Source organism: Sardina pilchardus, chromosome 1 (assembly GCF_963854185.1).
Source record: "Sardina pilchardus chromosome 1, fSarPil1.1, whole genome shotgun sequence".
Taxonomy (NCBI): Eukaryota; Metazoa; Chordata; class Actinopteri; order Clupeiformes; family Clupeidae; genus Sardina; species Sardina pilchardus.
The window spans coordinates 24814848-24836025 of record NC_084994.1 but is presented as its reverse complement, the minus strand read 5'-3'; the positions used below and the strand labels follow the sequence as shown (position 1 = coordinate 24836025).

At 47.2% G+C, this 21178-nt stretch overlaps 2 protein-coding genes across 2 annotated transcripts in view; one reads left to right on the top strand and one right to left on the bottom strand.

Moving 5' to 3' along the window:
* The window catches only part of LOC134086228 (NACHT, LRR and PYD domains-containing protein 12-like), a gene marked incomplete in the record, with an annotated part of 983201 nt that overhangs the window by 476406 nt on the left and 485617 nt on the right, over positions 1 to 21178 (bottom strand).
* Positions 11594 to 19828, top strand: LOC134085759 (E3 ubiquitin-protein ligase TRIM35-like). Its single transcript, XM_062539970.1, has 6 exons — positions 11594 to 11771; positions 12150 to 12233; positions 15312 to 15533; positions 16144 to 16172; positions 16295 to 16389; positions 19060 to 19828. Exons 1-6 carry the CDS (start codon positions 11628 to 11630, stop codon positions 19722 to 19724), a joined length of 1239 nt encoding a protein of 412 aa, XP_062395954.1. The 5' UTR covers positions 11594 to 11627; the 3' UTR covers positions 19725 to 19828.

The following is a 21178-nucleotide window of genomic DNA, read 5'->3' as shown; positions in this document are numbered from 1 at the left end:
GTGCCAGCTCCTTCATGGGTGGCTTCTGGTACGCCGACTGCCACGATGCCAACCCCAACGGGCTCTACATACCGGACTCGGCTTCTCCCCACAACTCTGTGTATGTCAGCTGGGACACATGGAAAGGAACCACATACTCACTTAAGACAATAACCATGAAGATGAGGTCATTGTCCCAGTGTAGCAATTAGATGTCCAGTGTGTGTGTGTGTGTGTGTGTGTGTGTGTGTGTGTGTGTGTGTGTGTGTGTGTGTACAGTGCTGTGGTCAAGGAGACCTGGTGAAGAAACAGCTTTCCCTACAGAACAACACGACATAGTAAAATATCGTCTAGCTAAATCAATTGCCGATTTGGCTTGCAAATATGAGCAATCTGCAGCTGGCAAGTGTACAATGAACCGGATTGCATGCACGCATACAACCATACAGACACAAACACACATACAGTACATACTGTAAACAAAGAGTGTACATAATTGTGTGCACTCAGACACACACATAAACAAAGGGACAACTGTAAACTGTAAACCTGGACAGTCAAAATGTCGCGTCAGTCCTCTGCACTAAACACAGGTTCAATCCCCTCGGAGACACACAACACCAGGCCGAGTCAGTTGTAAAGTTTATAGCTTTTATTGTAAGGGTCAGCAGTCCAACACACATTCAATAGAATGACAGCACCTCAACCATGTAGTACCATGGGCCCCGCCCACCCCTAGGTGACAGTAATTAGAGGGGTTATTACTACCCGCTACCCACAAGACACATCGGAGCTGCGTACATATGATCAGGAGGTTTAAGCATTGTCCACATAAATCACAGCAAATAAGCCTAGAAAATAAAGAGAGATTGCTACACCATTCAAAGGCCGTTATATCCCAAAACCCAGCCACATGGGGAATCACTGCACAGAATACACACAAATGCACCATAAGAAAAGATCAGTAATCACAATGATAACACGACACCACACACTATTACTCACTCTCTGATGATTCACATATGCATGCCCTCCTCAATGCTACACCCGTTATACACACACTAATAAGGGGGCTTGAGGCCTGCCACCCCGCTGAGCAGGTGTGCCGTCTGACCAGGTGAAAGATTAAGTCCAATTTGGTCGGCGGCCGCACCCCCACGCCGACCAAACAAATATCCGCTAGCCACACAATAATAATAAAGTTCAGTCATGCACCAACCAACGTCCGTAGCGTGAACAGTCCATTCGGGGGGCGTGGCAGAGCAGTGTAGTTTCCGTAGCCGCCAGCACGCTTCTGTAGTCCTTATGACCGTTCTGCTGCACACCCATCCCCGGCCGGGAGAAGACAGGCACGTAGTCCACTCGCCCAGCACTCCACGTCAGACCGATAGTCCTCCAAACACTCCTCCTCTCCGATGGCCGCTGTATTCCGTTGGAACCGGTCCCTGTCCCTCACACGCGTGCAGTCTGCCCTCGGCGAACTCCACCAGTGCTGGCAACATGAAAAACAGCGGCACTCAAAATACATGCAGTCTCAGACGCCAGCCCACACATCCAGATCAGGAATAGGTAGTCAGTACTTTCCTGTATTAGGTATTCACTCGCGGTTCACTCTCTCCCTCTGCGGTGCCGCTTCCGGGTTCTCGCCGGCTGCTGTTCTCCCGTCCACACCTCCAAGAGACAAAATGCACACTCACACACATACAACAATCCACCGTGACAACCCAGTCATGCCAACAGATTCAGAGACAGAAGTAAGCACTTTCCTGTAGTTGGCATGCGATCACGCTCTGCTATTTTCCACACCGATCAGGCTGCTGCTGCGTTGCGTTGTGTTGTTGATGTTCTGCTCCGTCGCAGCGTGTTGACATCATGCCCGCCCGGGCAGGCTGGGAAGCTGAGTCCTCTCCGGCAGGAACATCCCGTATAAAAAGGGCTGTCCCCACCCCCATCCCAATCATTCAATCAGCCAGCCGTGTGCATTAGTCCATAGACAGAGTCAGTCACAGTCTACACGGCCAGCCAACAATCCCACAAATTACAATTACACTGATTACGTTAAACACCTTCCCGCCACCAATTCACGTAACACATAGAACACCAGTCCACATACGACATTCCCCCCCACGTTGTCCATGGTCGTCCCGACCACTAATCCCCATACCTAGCTGGAGGACACCCCAGATTAGCTCGCTGGGACCGCCGTGGTGAGAGCCCTGCTGCTGCAGCCTCGCCAACAGGTTCCACCCCCCTTGGTTCCTGCAATATATCCTCCATCAACCCAGCCCCACCTTGATTACCCAGCCCCTGCTGACCTGGCCTAGCCAGAAGCCCCACTGGCCACCACCCTCTCTCTCCTTCTTCCCCTGGCCCATTCGACGCTATAGCCTGATCCCCTGCCAACTCACCTCCGCCCGCATGAGTCCCATGTGACCAGCTGCTGGGTTGGAGATGCAGGTTGTTTTGGTGGATGGTGCGTAGGGGCCCATCCCATCCCTCCGGGCGGATCACATAGACTGGACAATCCTTCCTGGGTTGACTTTGGACCACGTATGGACGGGGATCCCAGTGGTAGCCCAACTTGCCTCGGGCCCTCCGACGGAAATCCCGCACCAGGACCCTTTCCCCAGGCAACAGGGGTTGTGCCCGTTGGCCCCGATTGAGTCGCCCTTGGTCCTGCTGTTGCCGCCGTTGTGTTCGCTCTTTCACCAGCTGGTAGGCACCCAGGAGTTGGTGATGATGCTGCTGGACCCAGTCGTGCAGGGTGGCGCGCTGCTCCGGCCTGACTAACCCTGCTGCCTGGTCCACCGGAAGGCGAGCGTGACGGCCGAACACCACAAAGAAAGGAGCCAGACCGGTTACACTGTGTGGCGTGTTGTTGTATGCATGCACAAGTGCCGGCAGGTGTTCCCTCCATCGGGAGTGCTCCCTTGAGTCCAGTGTATTCAACAAGCTGAGGATAGTCTGGTTCATTCTCTCGCAGGCCCCGTTTCCTTGTGGATGATAAGGTGTCGTCCTCACCTTCCGGCACCCATAAAGCGTGCACATCTGCTGGATTAAGTCTGCCTCAAACGACGGCCCCTGGTCAGTCAAAATGCGCTCCGGACATCCAAAGGGCTGCAATACGGTCCTCCAGAGCACCCTTGCCGTTGTAGCCGCCGTCTGATCAGTTGTGGGCACTGCAAAAGCAAATCTGGAAAAGAGATCAACAATTACAAGTATATATGGATGGCTATCCCCAGGGCGCCGAAGGGACAGATAGTCCAGGGCCAGAGTCTCCCAGGGATACCCACTCTCGATGGAGCACAGGGGAGCCCTCGGTCCAGCGTCTGCCCGGCCAAGCACACACCGAGGACACTCCTGCGCCCACCTGTCACTGTCTTTGGCCATCCCGATCCAAAAAAGGCGCTCCCTCAGTGCTGCCAGGAGCCGGAAGCCCTTAGCGTGGCCCAGGGCGAGGTGATACTGCTCCCACAAGGATCGCTTTTCGGCTGCTGGGGCCACGATTGCTGCCTGGTCATGCTCGGTGGGCGAGGGGTGTCGCCGTACCAGTACGCCTTCCCGCACCTCAAGCCTGCCCCACTCCCCCAGCAGCTGTCTCCCAGTGGCCTCGAGAGTCTGTCGTTCACTTACAGTTGGCCTACTCCCCTGTTGACACCACAGTCGAATCTTGGCCAGTTCTGGGTCACGGCCCTGGCGCTCCGCCCATGAGTCCCATGCCGAGTCCTCCTGTCTTGACTCAGGTGCCTCCACACGCCTTGCTGCCGTAATCTCCGGGAGCCGGGACAGTGCATCTGCATTCAGATGATCAGCTCCTGGCTTGTGGCGTAAGGTGAAATCGAAGTTTGCCAGTTGAGCTTGCCACCTCTGCTCCACTGCTCTCAGGTTAGCTGTCTGCAAGTGGAGCAGAGGCCTGTGGTCAGTGAAGACCTGGAAAGTAGAGCCCCACAAATAGTCTCGGAATTTCTCCGTTACTGACCACTTTAATGCCAAAAGTTCCAGCTTGAAGGCGCTGTAATTTTGATCGTTCCGCTCAGCATCATGGAGTCCCCGGCTGGCGTACGCAATCACGCGCTCCTGCCCCTCCTGGACCTGAGCCAGTACCGCCCCCAGCCCATGCAGGCTGGCATCTGTGTAAAGGCGGAATGGAAGCGAAAAATCTGCGTAGGCCAGGACAGGGGCCCTCAATAAAGAGTCCTTTAGGTCCCGGAAGGCCTTCTCACACTCTGGGCTCCAGTCAACGGCTCGAGTCTTGGCTCCTCCGGTCCCCCTCAGCAATGCATGCAACGGACCAGCCCTCCGCGCAAATGCTGGGATGAACCGGCGGTAGTAGCCGACGAATCCCAGGAATGAGCGGACCTCCCGGACGTTTGTGGGTGTGGGCCAATTCTGCACGGCATCCGTTTTCTTGGGGTCAGTGGCCACACCCCCTGGAGTCACCACATGGCCGAGGTACTCGACCGAGCGCTGGAATAGATGGCATTTTGCAGGCTGTAGCTTCAAGCCATGCTCGTGCAATTTGGCAAAAACCTGTTCCAGATGGCCTATATGAGAAGAGAAATCAGGTGAGTACAGAATTATATCGTCCAAATAAATCAGTAAAAACTCATGCACCTGCCCCCCGAGACAACGTTGCATCAGTCGTTGGAAAGTCGCTGGTGCATTGCATAATCCAAAAGGCATTCTCTCAAACTCGTAGAGACCGAGCGGAGTCGCAAAAGCCGTTTTCTCTTTATCTGCCGGATGGACCTCCACCTGCCAGTACCCACTGGCCAGATCGAGCGTGGAGTACCATGCGGCCTTTTTTAAGCTGGTCAGGGACTCCTCCACCCTGGGGAGAGGATAGGCGTCCTTATGGGTAACTGCATTTAATTTTCGATAATCTACACAGAATCTCCATGACTGATCTTTCTTCTTCACCAGGACCACTGGACTTGCCCAGGGGCTAGCACTTTCACGAATGACTCCTCCCTCCAACATGTCACGCAGTAACACCCTCGGCTCGTCATAAAGGTTGGGGGGCACGGGTCGGTAGCGCTGACGGATTGGTGCAGCGTCGGCGGTGGGTATGGTGTGGTAGACCGCATTGGTACGGCCGTAGTCCTCCTCATTCTGGGCGAACACGTTCTGCCACTGCGCGAGCAACCCCTGAAGCTGGCCGGTCTGGGACGGAGTCAGCCCATCGGCCCCCTGAAGCATAGTGGTCAGACAGGCAGGAAGGGAACTACTGACCGGTCTCACATCCACCTCCACCACTGCATCTGCCTCTTGCCGGAGGACCAGCTGATTCGGAGCTTGGACGTCATCCTTCTCCAGGCGTAGGACACGTGCCAAGGGTCGCCGGGGGGGGAGCAGTACTGGGTAGGGATGCGGGTTACACACACGTAACAGGACTCTGCCATTACTCAGTCGGGTCACTGCCCGGCCCACACACCACTCTTGCCCGCCATGGTAGCAATCTTCAAGGAGGACATCCTCCCGACTGTTGTTCGGGGCCTCAGGGACGTGAGCCCACACTGCCGTCTCAGTCTGTGGTGCCAAACGAACTGGGTCGGTTGTGCGCAAGCGAGCCACTCCGAGGCTGGGTCCCCGATGTTCAGCTGCTTCAATCCTTCGGCAGGCAGCAAACGCCCGGTCCCAGGCCACCACAGCTGCTCTGGGGAGGGTAGACTTGAAGTGTAAATTGGTGCCCCCCCCGCTGCCGAAAGCCCTCCCAACAATGTTGGATAACATTCATGCCCAGTATCCCGTAGGCCGGAGGCAGATATTTATCTTCCACTACAACCACCCCCTTACCAGGCACAGACACCCCTCCCACTTCAAAGTCAAGTACTGCATAGCCAACATAAGGCAGGGCCAGGCCATTAGCTGCTTTCAAGGTGAGCCAGGGGATGTCGCTTACCTCCTTCAGCTCGGTGTCCTGTAGGTGGTTCCGGAAGAGGCCCTGGCTGAACAGGGTCACCTGCGACCCTGTATCTAGAATGCAGGGGACTCGTCTTCCCTGCACAAGGACTTCAACTTCCGGGCTTTCCCCTACCAGGGCTGTACGCATGGGCGCCACCACCGGTCCTCCCTCATCAGCCACTCTGCGGGTATGGGCCATCTCCCTAGGCGGACAGTCGCGCTGCATGTGACCCGCCTTTCCACACCGCAGGCAGATCGGGCGGCCCTGGTCATCCCATTGAGGTGGTCTTGTACGGCGCTGGGTGCGATATCCCCCCTGCTCTCCACTCAAAGGCTGATCTGGCTGTCGCTGGATGGCTCGATGGGACCTCAGCTCAGAGAGTAGCGAGGTCTTCAGGTCAGCTACCTGGCTTCGCAGCTCTTCCGCTAACTCAGTCCGCAATGCCTCCTTCACTTTGTCCCAATCCTGTAGTGGGTTTGCAGTGCTGGGGGGTTTGGGCTGTTGGGGGCTGGTATACGTTCGTCTAGTGTCGATGTCCTCGGCAGCAGCACGTTCGTTCTCCTTCTCCACGGCCTTGGCCTCGCTACACGCCCCCTCAAAGGTCAGGGCTGGCTCTCGTCGCACCCGGCGGTGCAGCTCCGTCTGTACAGGCCCTGGCAGCAGTCCCAGGACCAGCTGGCTCCTCAGCATCTCGTCATCTGACCCCACCGCTGCCTCCTTGCTGCGCCACCTAGAATGGGACTCACGCAGACGTAAGATAAAAGGCCCCACCCCTTCCCCAGTCTGTTGCTGACATTTGAAAAAGTGAGATCTGAGCTGACTAATGCTCACATTATCCCCATATAATTTCTCCAGGGCTGTAAAAATCAGAACATCAGTGTCCCTGTCTGTGCTTACGAGTAACAATATTTCCCTCTTAGCCTCACCTTGCAACGCACTCATTACGAAGTCCACTCTCTGTGCAGGTGTTAACGTCTGGGCCCGCAGATATACCTCCATTTGGGTCCGCCACTCAGCTAGGGGTACCTGGCTGCCCTTTCCTCCATACTTGGGCACCCAGGGCCCGCCCAAAAACCAGGGGACCATCATCATACTATTGGCGGCTGGAACGCCCCCGGCATCGTCGTCAGACATGGTGCTGTGTCCTAAGAGGGGATCTGCCGCACTACGCCAAAATGTCGCGTCAGTCCTCTGCACTAAACACAGGTTCAATCCCCTCGGAGACACACAACACCAGGCCGAGTCAGTTGTAAAGTTTATAGCTTTTATTGTAAGGGTCAGCAGTCCAACACACATTCAGTAGAATGACAGCACCTCAACCATGTAGTACCATGGGCCCCGCCCACCCCTAGGTGACAGTAATTAGAGGGGTTATTACTACCCGCTACCCACAAGACACATCGGAGCTGCGTACATATGATCAGGAGGTTTAAGCATTGTCCACATAAATCACAGCAAATAAGCCTAGAAAATAAAGAGAGATTGCTACACCATTCAAAGGCCGTTATATCCCAAAACCCAGCCACATGGGGAATCACTGCACAGAATACACACAAATGCACCATAAGAAAAGATCAGTAATCACAATGATAACACGACACCACACACTATTACTCACTCTCTGATGATTCACATATGCATGCCCTCCTCAATGCTACACCCGTTATACACACACTAATAAGGGGGCTTGAGGCCTGCCACCCCGCTGAGCAGGTGTGCCGTCTGACCAGGTGAAAGATTAAGTCCAATTTGGTCGGCGGCCGCACCCCCACGCCGACCAAACAAATATCCGCTAGCCACACAATAATAATAAAGTTCAGTCATGCACCAACCAACGTCCGTAGCGTGAACAGTCCATTCGGGGGGCGTGGCAGAGCAGTGTAGTTTCCGTAGCCGCCAGCACGCTTCTGTAGTCCTTATGACCGTTCTGCTGCACACCCATCCCCGGCCGGGAGAAGACAGGCACGTAGTCCACTCGCCCAGCACTCCACGTCAGACCGATAGTCCTCCAAACACTCCTCCTCTCCGATGGCCGCTGTATTCCGTTGGAACCGGTCCCTGTCCCTCACACGCGTGCAGTCTGCCCTCGGCGAACTCCACCAGTGCTGGCAACATGAAAAACAGCGGCACTCAAAATACATGCAGTCTCAGACGCCAGCCCACACATCCAGATCAGGAATAGGTAGTCAGTACTTTCCTGTATTAGGTATTCACTCGCGGTTCACTCTCTCCCTCTGCGGTGCCGCTTCCGGGTTCTCGCCGGCTGCTGTTCTCCCGTCCACACCTCCAAGAGACAAAATGCACACTCACACACATACAACGATCCACCGTGACAACCCAGTCATGCCAACAGATTCAGAGACAGAAGTAAGCACTTTCCTGTAGTTGGCATGCGATCACGCTCTGCTATTTTCCACACCGATCAGGCTGCTGCTGCGTTGCGTTGTGTTGTTGATGTTCTGCTCCGTCGCAGCGTGTTGACATCATGCCCGCCCGGGCAGGCTGGGAAGCTGAGTCCTCTCCGGCAGGAACATCCCGTATAAAAAGGGCTGTCCCCACCCCCATCCCAATCATTCAATCAGCCAGCCGTGTGCATTAGTCCATAGACAGAGTCAGTCACAGTCTACACGGCCAGCCAACAATCCCACAAATTACAATTACACTGATTACGTTAAACACCTTCCCGCCACCAATTCACGTAACACATAGAACACCAGTCCACATACGACAAAAATAACTCAAAATAATAACTTTTACATTAAATGCTTGAAGAGAAACTCAATCGTCTTGAGTATTACTTAGATATCCATGATCATTTACAGCATTACAATCATCAAAAATGTAAAAATATTTTGATATAACTTTGCTAGTGCTAGTTGTGATTACATACCAATTTGGGAAATGTGTCTTGAGGTTATAATTTCATGTATGCAGTAATGTATGTACTGTATAAACCAAATGGTGGTGTTTTATGCAAATAAAAAAGATAAAAACTTATATTGGCATGTTTAGCCCATCCATGTGCATTAACATAATGCAACATCAAAACTCAGTAACATGTGGGCTGAATTTTGAAATTGTAAGTCCTAACAGCAGTTAGGGATTATGGGTAAGTGTTACTTTCTTGTTTATTCTCATTACTCTTTCTTGTGGCTTTTTAGGATGTGTACAGTATGTCATAGAACAACTGATGAGCAAAATAACTGTGTAAGGCAAAATTGACTACATTCTCAATTTGCTCTCATCGACCTCCTTGGTGGTGTCACAAAGTTGGGCACTCAATGCATTCTTGCAATATGTGTCAGCAGGTGTGCTGCTGGAGAAGTTGGTGCGGTTATAGCCGATTTTATATATATATATATATATATATACTGTATATATATATTTAACATTTAACATTAAATGTAACATTTAGATTTAACATTTAAAGGGATATTCCGCCATTTTTGGAAATACGCTCATTTTCCACCTCCCCTCGAGCAAAACAATCGATATTTACCTTGTTCCCGTTCATCCAGCCATTCTGTGAGTCTGGCGATACAACTTTTAGCTTCAGCCTAGCATAGATCACTGAATCGGATTAGACCATTAGCTTCTTGCCTGCTAGCTTCATGTTTAAAAGTGACTACGATTTCTGGTAATTTTTCCATTTAAAACGTGTCTCCTCTCAAGTTAGAAAGTGCAATAAGACCAACTGAAAATGAAACCTGGCGTTTTTCTAGGCTGATTTGACATGGAACTACACTCTCATCTGGCGTAATAATCAAGGCAACTTGCAAACGTACCATAGGCGCAGTGATATCGTACGCAGCATTTGAAAATAGTCCCCATAGACAACAAGCAGTAGTAGTGCCAGTAGCTGCAAGTTGCCTTGATTATTACGCCAGATGAGAGTGTAGTTCCATGTCAAATCAATCATAAAAGAAAGGTCCAAACCGATGCGAACGAGTGCAGTGCGAAAAAAAATGGGTTCGTTGATCGTCGTTTTAAAAAAAAAAGTTGAACTACAAGAGGTGCCAGACAGATCCAAACCGACAATCTGGCCGTTGCTGTGGTGCTGATATAGGCCACAAAGTGAATAGCCTACTTATCTTTTTATGATAGCAATATGCCAGCGGTATTCAATTAAATATTAAACTGGGCAAGACATTGAGCTGGGCCAAACCAGAGTGGTAGATAAAACAGAGTGGAGACACTCCCATAGACCTCCATCGGAAAAAAATGGCAGCGCTTTTTCCAGGCTATTTCCTCGTTACAGGACTTTTGGAACTATTTACAGCCAATCTCTTGGTCAGTAGACAATGAGTTAATTGACTACACCTTCCAGCGTCCAGAAGTAGGCTAGGCTACATCTCCAGCTCAGTGCCCTTAGCTAATCCAGCTGTTTGAGATTTTGGCCTCTATCTTATGCCAGTGCTAGCTATGTAGTGATTGATCAATGAAAATTGCTTATTTTATGTATTTTCATGAAGAAAAACACCCTTTAGCCAAAGATTTAACATCAATAGCTTCTCAGTCTCTCTCGATCCGGGAGTTAATTGAAGCTACAGTAACTGCCTATGGCAAGTTGCATCGCAAGTTAGCTCTGCAGTAGCAAAGATCAAAATCTGCCATCTTAGAATACCAAAAGGCAGAGGACAAAAGTGTTTGCATTTCCAATTTCTTTGTCCCTGAAAGAACGGGTGCAATAGGCTAATTCAAAGCCCCCCTGGTTATTTTCCTAGGAAAAATCTCAAAAGACCCAGTTCTCTTTATGGGCAAAGATGGAATCTTATTTAGTAGGTGAACTTCATAGAACTATTCAGAGCATCACACTCTCGGAGCATCTAAAGCGTGTCAGATTGAATTTACAAATGCACCCATAGGCTTGTCACTTATCCCCCAAACCATTCCTGATATGGCTCCACCCACTATATTCAGTGTCCATAGGTTTTTATGTTCTGTGAAGTGGGAGTTGCTGTACTGTTGTCATTTATACATTCCTCTCCTTCTCAAGTTCAGAAGACAAACTCCAGACTTTTAAGTTTGAAGAATTTGAAATGTTTCCTGGAGAAGTAATGTAAAATGGTGATGTTTATCTCTTTTTAATCTCTTTACTCATACCCTTCCCTCTTCCTGCAATTCTCTCTTCATTCTGTCATTGAATTTCCATCTCATTTCTCCCTTTGTCATTTTATACATCTATTTTTGGATGCATAGTCTACTTTCTATTTGTCTTTAATTTGCTCTTTAATTTTTTCTTGCCTTGTTTTCATTGATTATGCCACTTTTTCCACAATTCTGATAGCTTCTTGCCTTCCTAGTCTGTCTATCAAATGCTTATTTTCTCTACTGTCTCTGAGCTTCTTGGAACTTGTCTCCTCTCGCTCTCATTCTTGACTTATCTTTCTCCCTTTGTTGTCTATCGCTCTATCGCTCTTCTTGTCTGTCCCTTATGGCTGCCTCTGCCACTTCTCTGGAAGAGGACTTGTCGTGCAGCATATGCTGCGACGTCTTCCAGGAGCCCGTGCTGCTGAGCTGCGGCCACAGCTTCTGCCGTGAATGCCTGGGCCGCCACTGGAGCTCCAGCCCGGGCCGCCGTTGCCCCGTCTGCCGACGCCCCTCGCCCCAGGAGCCCGTCCTCAACATCAGCCTGAGGAGCACCTGCGAGTCCTTCCAGCAGCAGCAGCAGCAGCAGCAGCAGCAGAGAAAAGACTCTAGGAGGGGAGGGGAGAAAGTGGAAAAGGAAGAGGAGAAGGTGGAAATGCTGTGTCCTCAGCATAGCCAGAAGCTGAAGTTTTACTGTCAGACAGAAGAGAAACTCATCTGCCTACAGTGTAAGAAGGGTGAGCACAGGGGCCCCGGCCATCGTGTGACTTCTGTGCAAAAAGCAGCGAAGCGGCATAAGGTGAGTTGTTTGACTGACTAACAGTTTTGAGTTTGGTGTTTTTTTTAATGATAGAACTTAGAACAGTCCAAATGCTTTGTCCCACATCCATTTCAAGGAATTCATCTCAAGTACACTGAAAATGTAAAATGGAGAGGTATGGCTCCATTATGAATGTGCGGTGATATAGCGGTCAAGGCTAGCAGTGTGCGTAGCCTATACAAAAGTTGCCTTGGTGCCTGCTAAATGAATAAATATAAATGAATCAATGGCCTCTTGAGGCTTATTTCAGACAGATTTACAGACGTGTGTGTGTGTGTGTGTGTGTGTGTGTGTGTGTGTGTGTGTGTGTGTGTGTGTGTGTGTGTGTGTGTGTGTGTGTGTGTGTGTCCTCCTCAGGAAGGACTGATCGCTATCTCAAAGCCTTATAGAGACAGACTGGCTGTCCTGAAGAAAGACTCGGCTGTAACAGATCATGTAAAGGTAACACAGTGGTCATCCGACAGTTCCCCAAATACTTTTTCACAACTAGTGCAGAGCCCGTAGGTGTGGCATTTTTTGTTCGTATAACATGAAATTTGGCACTGCACACACTCGTGCCATTAGGATGACACCCACCAAATTTGAGAGCATTCGGATGAGGTTCGAGAGTTATGCATGGAACAGACAGACATAAGTCCCTTTCCCACATAACTTCTAGAAGTTACCCGGACATATTTACCCGGTAGAGGCACGACACGGACGTTTCCCACATGAGCTTTATGTCCGAGTGAGATATGGGTAATTGTGTTCACACTAGACCCGGGTAGGAGCCGCGAGGGGTGGGGCAATGTCAGCACTTGCAGGGGGAGGGAGATGACGCTAAATAAATGCGTTGTTGTGCTGTGTTGCCTGCATGATGCGAACTTACATCAGATCCAAAACATCATGAAACAACAGAAGTAGTTAGCTCGCTAGTCAGCGGGAGCTAGCATAGAGGAAAAAATAGCTAACGCCAGGACCACAGTAAACAAAGCTCTACTTCAACCCTCTCTGGTATAAACATCCAACACAACAAATTAATAGAAAATAATGACACACCTGCACACAGAGGTCTGAGGCTCCTTCCCAACTCCTACAAAAAGCAACAATGCTAAATAACAGCGACGTTAACTATTAGCTGTTAATTGCTAACCACTGTAATAAACAGCTAGCTGCAAGCTAATCGACAACACGTCAAGCTATTCACGTTTGCAAGGATAATCCTGCCTGTCCCGCAACAAACACAACAACGTGATTGCAGTTTAATTTTTTATTGTACGTACACAACAAAATGTCACTGTTTTCTGTACTCCGGTGTTCTCCTGTGTTCATACTCATTGGGCAATGTTTTGTTTTTTTTTTTTTTTTTTTTTTTTTTTTTTTTTTTTTTTGGCTTTTTTTTTTTTTTTTTTATGCCTTTTAATTGGACAGGACAGTAGAGAGAATGACAGGAAGCGAGTGGGAGAGAGAGCAGGGGTGGGATCCGGAAAGGACCACGGGGCGGGAATCGAACCCGGGTCGCCGGCGTGCGGTGCAGGTGCCCCAGCCAGTTGCGCCACGGCTGGGGCCATCATTGGGCAATGTTTATCGTTACCATGGCAATTTGTACTTTCTGCCTCGTGCTGCAAGCAGGCTGCAAGCACGTCATCGGTACGCCCCCCATCTCTACCCAGAACTGTGCCGGCTGCGTTCCCACCTAAGCGCACCCGGGTAACATCAGAGCCCGTCTACGGAGAGCCTTGCCACTCGCTATTAAGTCCCATTGTAACGACTTTTGGTTGCAGTTCCACCAAAATTCCACTGGGGGCGGTCGCCTGAGTGCAGAATGCATGGGAGCCTATGGAGCTAGACGGCTAAAGTTGGCTCTTTCACCCAATTGTCGTTGAGAGATCTCAGATTTGATTGTAGTTTTTGCAAGTTCAACATAGGTTATAGGTCAAAAGTTGAATGAACGAGTACTTATGTCCTTCCGATTTCTTACAGGTTGAGTTGTTGTTGCCCATACCACGCTAGCATTCTGCTAATGAAGCTTGAGTGTATGACGTCATTTACATTTTAAAAGACGTTTTAAAGCAAACAAGTGACTCTAAAAAATCAAACACCATGCAATACGTAATTTCTTTGCATCCCCTTTCGAAAACAACATTCAAATGAATTGACAAAAAATTATATTTTGAGAAAAGTGGATTTTGAGGGGTATTGCTCCATAGACCTCCATGCATTCTGCACTCCAAATGTGAGCGCCTCTAATGGAACCAGCGTGGAACTGCAACCATTTCCAAACCGGAAGTATATCGACAGTGGCAGTTCTCCCCTTATTAGACATTCTCTGGTAACATCTAGAAGTAGTACTAGGGGGCTGGTAGGGTGAGTTCCGGGTAAGAAAATACCCGAGTTTTGCGTTCCCACATACAGCCACCCGTTTGATATCCGTTTGACATCCGGATGTCTCGCTCATGTGGGAAAGGGACTAGAGTGACACACAGACAGACGTTCCTTGCATTTGATATAGATAGATAGATAATGGACAACAGAGTCTAACTTTGTGCAGCATTGTTGCAGCAATGGGCTAAGGTGCTCAGTTTTTAGTAAGCTAATGAAATGGCCTACAGCTAACTTTCTTGATTATCTGTTTGCACATTAAATGGAAAACATTTCCAAATGCTCATGCTTATTTTTACCAGCACTTTGAAAAGGTTTTAAGGTTTACTTCAGGCTGTTTCTCACACAGAGGGGAGAGTAGTAGAAGCTCTTTTTGTTACCTGTCAACATCTGAGTATATAAGTAGTTACATAAATGACTGTTGACCATATGCTATAAATATTAAGCCAGAGATATTGTAGATCAACTAACTGCATCATTCACTCAAATATATTGTGTGTGTGTGTGTGTGTGTGTGTGTGTGTGTGTGTGTGTGTGTGTGTGTGTGTGTCATTGAAATGTGTAGTGCCTGTTGAATTCTCTGGTTGTTGTGGTGATTAGATGATTTATTGTAGCAGGTACAATAAATCAATAACAGAGCACAGGCTGAGTCTTGGAGAGTAAAACAGAGAGTCTAACAATTGTGATTGCTAGGAGAAGCGGCTGCTGAGCATCCTGACAGAAGATGCTCCTCTATTCGCTTCCTGGATCTGCCGAAAACCTACGACCAAGCCTGTTATACTTTAACTTACCAACGTATCAAATCTTGCCAACGTGGCAAGTGCCAACCATTGCACCAAACTGGCTCTGATCAAATCCTAGACATACAGACCAACATGCTTTCTCCTTTGGCCCATGTTATCCCTGATGTTCCTGAGGTGCAGGGGAACATGACCCTCTTGATGGTAAACAGACACCGGCCTAAGCCTCCCTTAGTGTCCACATCTTGCCAGGCTTTTGGTGCAGTATTAGACAGTGGTATGGACCTCACCCTGTTGTATACTACACACAGGAGTAACATATGAACACATCAGAATACAGTGAGAATACCCCACACATCCAAGCTAAACAATTACCTTATTATGTTATCATTGACCCTGTTTGCTTGGTTACTTTCAGGCTGTTGTGGGAATGTGTGAGAGGCAGATACGGCAAGACTTTGCGAAGCTCTTCGCCTTCCTGCAAGAGGAACAGATGGCACAACTGGAGGCTTTGCGCGACACTGAGCTATCAGAGACCCAGTTGGCGAAGGAGGCCTTCAAGACTGACGCCACCGCCCTCTCCGATTATATGCAAGAAGTAGATGAAATGGTGCAGACGGACGACATCACTTTCCTGCAGGTGGCTATTCATCTTCTGACCGATTGTCGTGACACAGGAAAAATGTGCCTAACTTGTCAGAAGGTTGTATTGGATAGACTGTAACTTTAAAGGTATATTCAGCATTAGTAAGTCAAATTTGTTAGTATTTATGTTGTACATTATAATGTACATTATATTTGAACCAAAAACCAAACGAAACATGCAAGAGAGGTAGCTCACCCCTCCGTTCAGTATTTTCCAGAGAAACCTTATGCAGGGTTTCATTTTTGCTTCATGGACAGGCTGCCCCCACTTTGTTTGTTTCCAGTTTTTAGAGCCTAGGCTGCCTTTTTATTTTTTGTTTTTCTGCACACTCTTAAAGCAAATGTGTTGAAAACAGCACAAATGATGTTGTCCCTATCTGGACACAGAGATGTCATGTTTTCAACACATTCATTTTAAGAGTACAGTGTACTCACAGAATGGGCAGCATGCGGTTGTGTTGAAATAATTGCTGAATGTGACAAGAAATGGATACAAAAAAAAATATTATTTTGTAATTGATACAAAATGATAACCCAGCATGTTTAGTGGCATTAATGAGTGTTGTATATCTGAGTATTGAGTGCTGTACTTTTGTTTGTTTTAGGAGTGCAAGAACTTCACCGTCGCGATGAGGTGGATTACAATGTTACCTATTCATCTATCTCTTTCATACCTTATTTCATAAGATACCAACGTATATGTGTGTGTATTTGTGTGTTTGTGTGTGTGTGTTTGTGTGTTCCTCCACTTCATAGTCTACAGCACCATCAAGCTATGCCTGATGTTGACAGACGACTTGCCAACTTGAGGTACACTGTCTGGAAGAAGATGAAGGAAGTTGCTCCCTACTGTGAGTAGATATATTACCCGTAATTTCCAGACTATTTGCCGCGGCTTATAGGCTACTGTACATTGATTTTGCAAAATGTCTTCAGCTATGAGGTTAAAGGGATAATCCGGAGTGAAATGCACTTTAGATCAATTTTTCGGACTATTGGGAGTACATACGTTGAGTTGACACCAAAATCATGTCATTCGGATGTATTTTGAGAAAGTTCGAGTTCACCGTTTTTATCCAAAACTCGTTAGCCTGGAAGTGACCGGGGCAGGTCCTTTCGCCGCTACAAAACGCTATTTTTATACCTCTTCTACTGTTCCAACCAACACTACACTTACGTGGTAGTGAGTAGAGGGTCCCTAAAGCCAAACCGAAGTATCCCCACGTCTTTATGTGGTCGGATAGAGAGTCCAGAATGAATTTAATCGAGTCAGTACCTTTCCGGAAATGTCGATGGTGCAGCTAGCAACGCGTTAACAACATTTTAATAACATTTCCGGAAAGGTACTGACTCGATTAAATTCATTCTGGACTCTCTATCCGACCACATAAAGACGTGGAGATACTTCGGTTTGGCTTTAGGGACCCTCTACTCACTACCACGTAAGTGTAGTGTTGGTTGGAACAGTAGAAGAGGTATAAAAATAGCGTTTTGTAGCGGCGAAAGGACTTGCCCCGGTCACTTCCAGGCTAACGAGTTTTGGCTAAAAACGGTGAACTCGAACATTCTCAAAATACATCCGAATGACATGATTTTGGTGTCAACTCAACGTATGTACTCCCAATAGTCCGAAAAATTGATCTAAAGTGCATTTCACTCTGGATTATCCCTTTAATACAGGGGGGCAGTTAATACGGTGTTGTTTCTTTTAACTTGCATAAAATACTGTCCTGTGGCTTATACACAATGCGGCTTATATGCAGGAGATTACTGTATCTCATCTCATCTCATCTCACTAAGGTCTTCATACTATCCATGTGTTTGTGTGAACAAACACAAACATAAAGATGAAAGCTGCTTTAAGATTATTTTCTCAAAATATAGGGGTTGTCCTCTATTAAGATGTCAAAATGTTTGGACATCCAATTCAAGGGGAGCAGTCAGACAAAGAAATTAATTTTATTAGCCTGCTTAGTGGAATTCAATGTGATTTATTACATGGCTTTTCATAATGCTGCAGGATGCTCCATTCACTTGAAAGGGCTTTCCTAACATTCTGAGGTCTGATATTTCTCGATTACAGATCATTGCTCTATAATAGACTGTCAAGGATAATGGGTTTTATGCAGTGTTGGTCATCTTACTTTTAAAAAGTAATTAGCTACCGTTACAAATTAATTCTGCCAAAAAGTAATTGAGTTAGTAACTCAGTTACCACACTGTAAAAATAATTAGTTACTCAGCAAAGTAACTGACGTGAATTTCGATGTTCTATAACGCTATTACGTTCTATAACATCTTTAACGTCAAACATATTTATTATAGCCTAACTGATTGAAGAATAGAAACACAATTATTCGGTACAATTAGTGGGTGGAAGTCAGAACGTGCGCATGGCATCCGCCCACCCAGCCCAGGCCCGGGGTGGCTATCGGGAGATGCGGGAGGATTCCCGGTGGGGCGTTAACGTTTTGGGCCGGTCTGATTATTGTGAGCTTAAATATATTGTTTCTGACGATTTGCTGCGCTCTCGCGGCACTTCAGCAGCCAGGGCTGTGCGGTCGCGGAAGATACTGTACGTTGTTTCAGTGAAGTAGTCCTGTGAGAAACTATAGAAATCCTACAGACAGAGAAAGTGCACATTTACTTGTCACTATTATGTCTATAAGCTATCGTGGCAAGTTCGCTACATACACTATGTGCAAATGAAATGGCTTGGATTTGGTGAGTAGCCTATTCAAGTCTTTTTTCCCCTCCTGAAGTTGGAAGTGGGCCTATAATGAATTATATTTCCAGATTCCACTCTGATGTAGCCTACAGTATCTTGGTAGCTATGCCTAGTCTGTCAAGGGTGATGGCTAATAAACATTTATTTATTAGCTCAGGGGGATGGTATTCCATCCTATCCAGTGAACGCGCTTCATTCAGCCAAATTGTAGTAACGCGACGCTTTAAATTCTCAGTAACGATAACGGCGTTGCAACGATGAGAAAAGTAATTAATTAGATTACTTCGTTACTGACAAATTAACGCCGTTAGTAACGCTGTTATACTTAAACACAACACTGGTTTTATGCTCCTTATTCATGTCTTTCATATAACTCCCCAAGTAGTCACTTCTTGCATTCAGAAGTGAAAGCAGATGGTTGATCAGCTGTGTTCTAAAGAATGTAATCTCATGTAGAACAGCACTATTCTAGTGTAGTGCTAGTACTACTATTCATCAATCAGGTTTCAAAGTTGACAGATCAGCTTTACAGCACCATTTTCCTCTGTTTCCCCCATACATTTTCAATGGGATTGATATACCGTGTTTGCTGGCCATGACATTGACTTGGTATGTCTTTCCTGAAGAAAGACCATTTTGTTGTATTAAAGTTGTAAGTGTACTGTATAATAACCTACCCGCTCCCGAAGAAGACACACTGTGGTCGAGTTGCTATTTCTTATTTGCCATTTACTCCTCTCCCCTTCTTCTTCCACTGACTGACATCTTTTCTGTTCCTTTTCCTTACCGAAAGACCACGTAATCCTTGATTCCAAGACCCCTATATGTGCCATCAATGTGACAAATGAATTGAGCATCATGGCAGTTCCAGTCCCAGACGCTTCCCCTTCACCCTTTGCAATTTTCAAGAGTTCCAGTGCCCTCACTGATGATTGTCACGTCTGGAATGTTCACATCAGTGACTCCTCGGACTGGGTGGTTGGCGTAACATCAAATAAGCTCATCCTGAATGTCATTTATTTCGACCCTTCTTGCAATTACTGGGGCATCCAGCGTATCCGAGAACAATACCTTGCCCTCACATGTCCCCCCAGCCCTCTCAAGATACCCTCAACCAGGCCCCTCAAGGTGCTGAGAGTCAAGCTGACTTGGGATGTTGGCCGCCACGGACTTTCACTTGGACATTGCGTGCGGAGGTTGACATTCTCCGATGCTCGGGATGGCAGGGGATCGGCCATTTTCAGCATGCTGCTGCCCCACCACACAGGGGCGCTCTACCCCTTCCTGTTCCCATGTGGACAGGGGGCTGAGCTGAGGCTTGAGCCTGCTGAGGTGAGGGTGGAAATGAGGGAGGTCCTGGGGTTCTGGGAGCGGTATAGGTATGAGGTCATATTTGGATCGTTTGTTTGGCCCATATTTGTTATGTTATGCTGTATGTTATTTTCTGTATTACCATAATGTATGGCTGTGCAATTAATCAATTTTAAATCGTAATCGCAATTATGTGATTATCTTGATGTTAAATTTGTACTAGAGCAATTACGATACTTATGTTTGCAAGTGTTGAATTTTGTGGCAAAAGTTCAATAATTGTTCTTATATTATGGTTATGGTTATGGTTATGGTTATGGTTATGGTTATTTAGCAGACGCCTTTGTCCAAAGCGACATACAAAAAAATAACAATACAAATTAAATAACAGTGAACAATTACAAAAAGGGAGAATAGCAATATTATCAATAAAACAATCAATTAAGCACTAACCTAATGAGAAATAAAAACTTGAGAATAGCAATCAAATAAGTCACTCAGTTAATTATATAATAACAATAACTATAGCATGGTAAGGCTAAATTTAAGGACAATAGCAGAATAAATGTCAAATTCTAACAATGGACAAATTATAACAAAACAATACTATTATACAAACCATAACACATAACAAACGCTCAAAAGACTAAGTGCATATTAAACAAATATGCCTTAAGACCCCTCTTGAAAGATCCAAAACTGTTGCTGGAACGGAGAGCACTGGGCAACTCATTCCACCAACACGGAACCACTGAAGAATAGGATCTACAGTTTGACCTAGCATGAATGGTTTGTCGACATAACAGACGCTCCTCAGAAGATCGCAATGGGCGGTTGGGAATGTACATCTTCATCAAAGAACTGAAGTAGCTAGGAGCAGATCCAGTCAGTGTCCTATAGGCCAGAGTGAGAGATTTAAATTTAATTCTGGCTACTATAGGGAGCCAGTGGAGAGTAACTAGGAGAGGGGTTACATGTGTCCTTTTTGGCTGATTGAAGACCAGTCGTGCTGCAGCATTCTGAATCAACTGTAGTGGTCTTAATACGCAAGCAGGTAGGCCAGCTAACAGGGAATTGCAGTAGTCCAGCTTGGAGATAACCATTGCCTGTACAAGAAGCTGAGTGGAATCTTGTGTCAGATAAGGTCTGATCTTCCTAATGTTGTACAGGGTATACCGACATGACTTTGCAATTGAGGCAACATGCTCAGAGAAAGTAAGTTGGTCATCAATTATGACACCCAAGTTACGTGCCGATCTAGTTGGAGTCAATGAGGATGAATCAAGCTGGATGTTCATCTGTTGGGGAATGGCTGTTTTTGCTGGAAACACCAAGAGCTCAGTTTTTGAAAGATTAAGCTGAAGGTGCTGATCCTTCATCCAGATTGAAATATCCTTCAGGCATGCAGAGATCCGATGGGAAACACTAGAGTCCTCAGGTGGGAAGGATAGGAAAAGTTGAGTGTCGTCCGCATAGCAATGATATTCAAATCCATGAGAGCGAATAATCCCACCTAAAGAAGTGGTGTAAATAGAGAAAAGGAGGGGCCCTAATACTGATCCTTGAGGGACTCCTGTAGTGAGATCATGAGACTTTGATAT